The sequence below is a fragment of the Diaphorina citri genome, unplaced genomic scaffold (genome assembly GCF_000475195.1).
Source record: "Diaphorina citri unplaced genomic scaffold, Diaci psyllid genome assembly version 1.1 scaffold11303, whole genome shotgun sequence".
Taxonomy (NCBI): Eukaryota; Metazoa; Arthropoda; class Insecta; order Hemiptera; family Psyllidae; genus Diaphorina; species Diaphorina citri.
In genome coordinates, this window is record NW_007388675.1 from 1 (window position 1) to 1,723 (window position 1,723).

The following is a 1,723-nucleotide window of genomic DNA, read 5'->3' on the forward strand; positions in this document are numbered from 1 at the left end:
CTCAAGGACAAATCTATTCAACCAGAAGGATTCATAGCGACTATGATGAAGGATTTGAATCAGCTGGAAGAGACCAAACCGGGTACCGTTGCTAGATGTCTACTGCCATTACTACAACTATGTGATCTGACATCTCCACCACAACCTAACACTCAGGTAGGCAACTGAAATCAACTCCTAATGGCCTACAATTTGAGTTAACTTATTTATCCTCTCGGTCTCGAGTGGATTGGAACGCCTCACATTTCTTCGACACACTCCAATTTGTCAAGGGTCTAGGTTTACCTTGCCCTTGGGATCAATTTAACTCTTGGATCAAGCAATCTGATTAGTTCGTTTCAAACTTTTTAAGCAAAACAGATTGCTTCAAATATAAGATTTTCAAAAATTATTGTGATGAGGAATACCAACAACTTCCCTATCTTCACCCTCTCCCATTTGTACGACGTCAGTGTTTTCAGTCAGTCTTTTCCAGTCAGTTCTATTTTGCTTTTCAGTCCGTCTTATTTTCCCATAAATCTTACGCAATGTTCCCTCTTTTCTCAGGTGGGTATGTGTTATGCTGTGATCAACTCCCCAGCTCCTAGTTCCGACACGATACTCAAGTTCACAGCAGGTCTAGTCATGGGTATCAGTATGGATGCTGATATCTATCACCTGAGTAACACAGCCTGCCTGAGGATACGAGTCAAATATCCTGACCAGCAAACCCATCTGATTATACCTCAGGCGTCTCATTTGAAACCTCAGAACTACGACGGTAAGTAATACTTATTCTGTCTCGTGGAACAATAATTGAGTTTATATTTGTACGTCGGGTTCGATTCCCGCCCGGGACGGATTTTATCCTGAACGGATATGGTTCGTTCTCGGAACGACTGGCTTTCACCTATCCTGTCTTTCTTCTCTCTTCGCTTTCGGGACGATAAAACCTTTCGGGACGATCCAACCTCTTCGACAAGTATTTATCGACCAGCCTAGTTTGTTTGTAGTGTAGCGCGTGTCTTGTAAGCGCTAGGTCGTGGGTTCAATTCCCGCCAGAGGTGAACTTTATCCTAAATTGATCGGTGCGTAACTGTTAAGCCAGTGTTGATAGCAACGTAGAATACATCAGTTCCCACTTGACCACTGAAGTTAAGCAACGTTACGCTTGGTTGGTATCAGGATGGATGACCATTAGGGTAATTGTGCGTTGGCTTTCCCAACCCCATGCCTAACTCCATTCACAAAAAGCCCACTCCGAGACTTAGGTGTGGGGGCGAACAGCCCTAAAGGATGGGTTAGGCTACTACGAATCTTCCCAACCCCATTCAGACCCTCGTTTAAGTAGAATGACCCCAATTAGGATCTTTCTTCCCCTTTACAGTTATTCTAATTTTATCACTTTCCCGTTTTATTCGTCAGATGGCGCCACGCACCGTTTGGTGACCACAGCCCTCATCTCGGCTCAAGTATGGACAGAAGCGTCCCACGTAGAACTTAGCCTCGTACTGGACCTCTCACAGAACGAAGGCCCCCTGTCCCATTCTCTACAGACGTCGATACAACCCTGTATCATTGACCTTTGCAAGCCTGTGAAGATCAACATCCAGCCCAAGCCTGTCAAGAGAGGCATTTGAAAAGACCCTGTAGTCTCCTGCCATCTGTTGTTGGAGTTTTATGATCGTATGATTGATTTCCTATTCCAGAATTTCGCACTCGACGGATTTCATAGTAAGTATCC

The 1,723-nt window shown here is 44.6% G+C and overlaps 1 protein-coding gene across 1 annotated transcript in view; it reads left to right on the forward strand.

The window, feature by feature from the left end:
- Nucleotides 1–6: 6 nt before the first annotated feature.
- LOC103522796 (integrator complex subunit 4-like) overlaps nt 7–1,723 on the forward strand; it is an 11,275-nt gene continuing 9,558 nt past the window's right edge. The window contains exons 1-3 of the mRNA XM_008487890.3: nt 7–156; nt 547–760; nt 1,405–1,643. Of these exons, the coding sequence (XP_008486112.1) occupies nt 43–156; nt 547–760; nt 1,405–1,619 (543 nt within the window). The 5' untranslated portion in view covers nt 7–42 and the 3' untranslated portion in view covers nt 1,620–1,643. The remainder of the gene's footprint in view (nt 157–546; nt 761–1,404; nt 1,644–1,723) is intronic.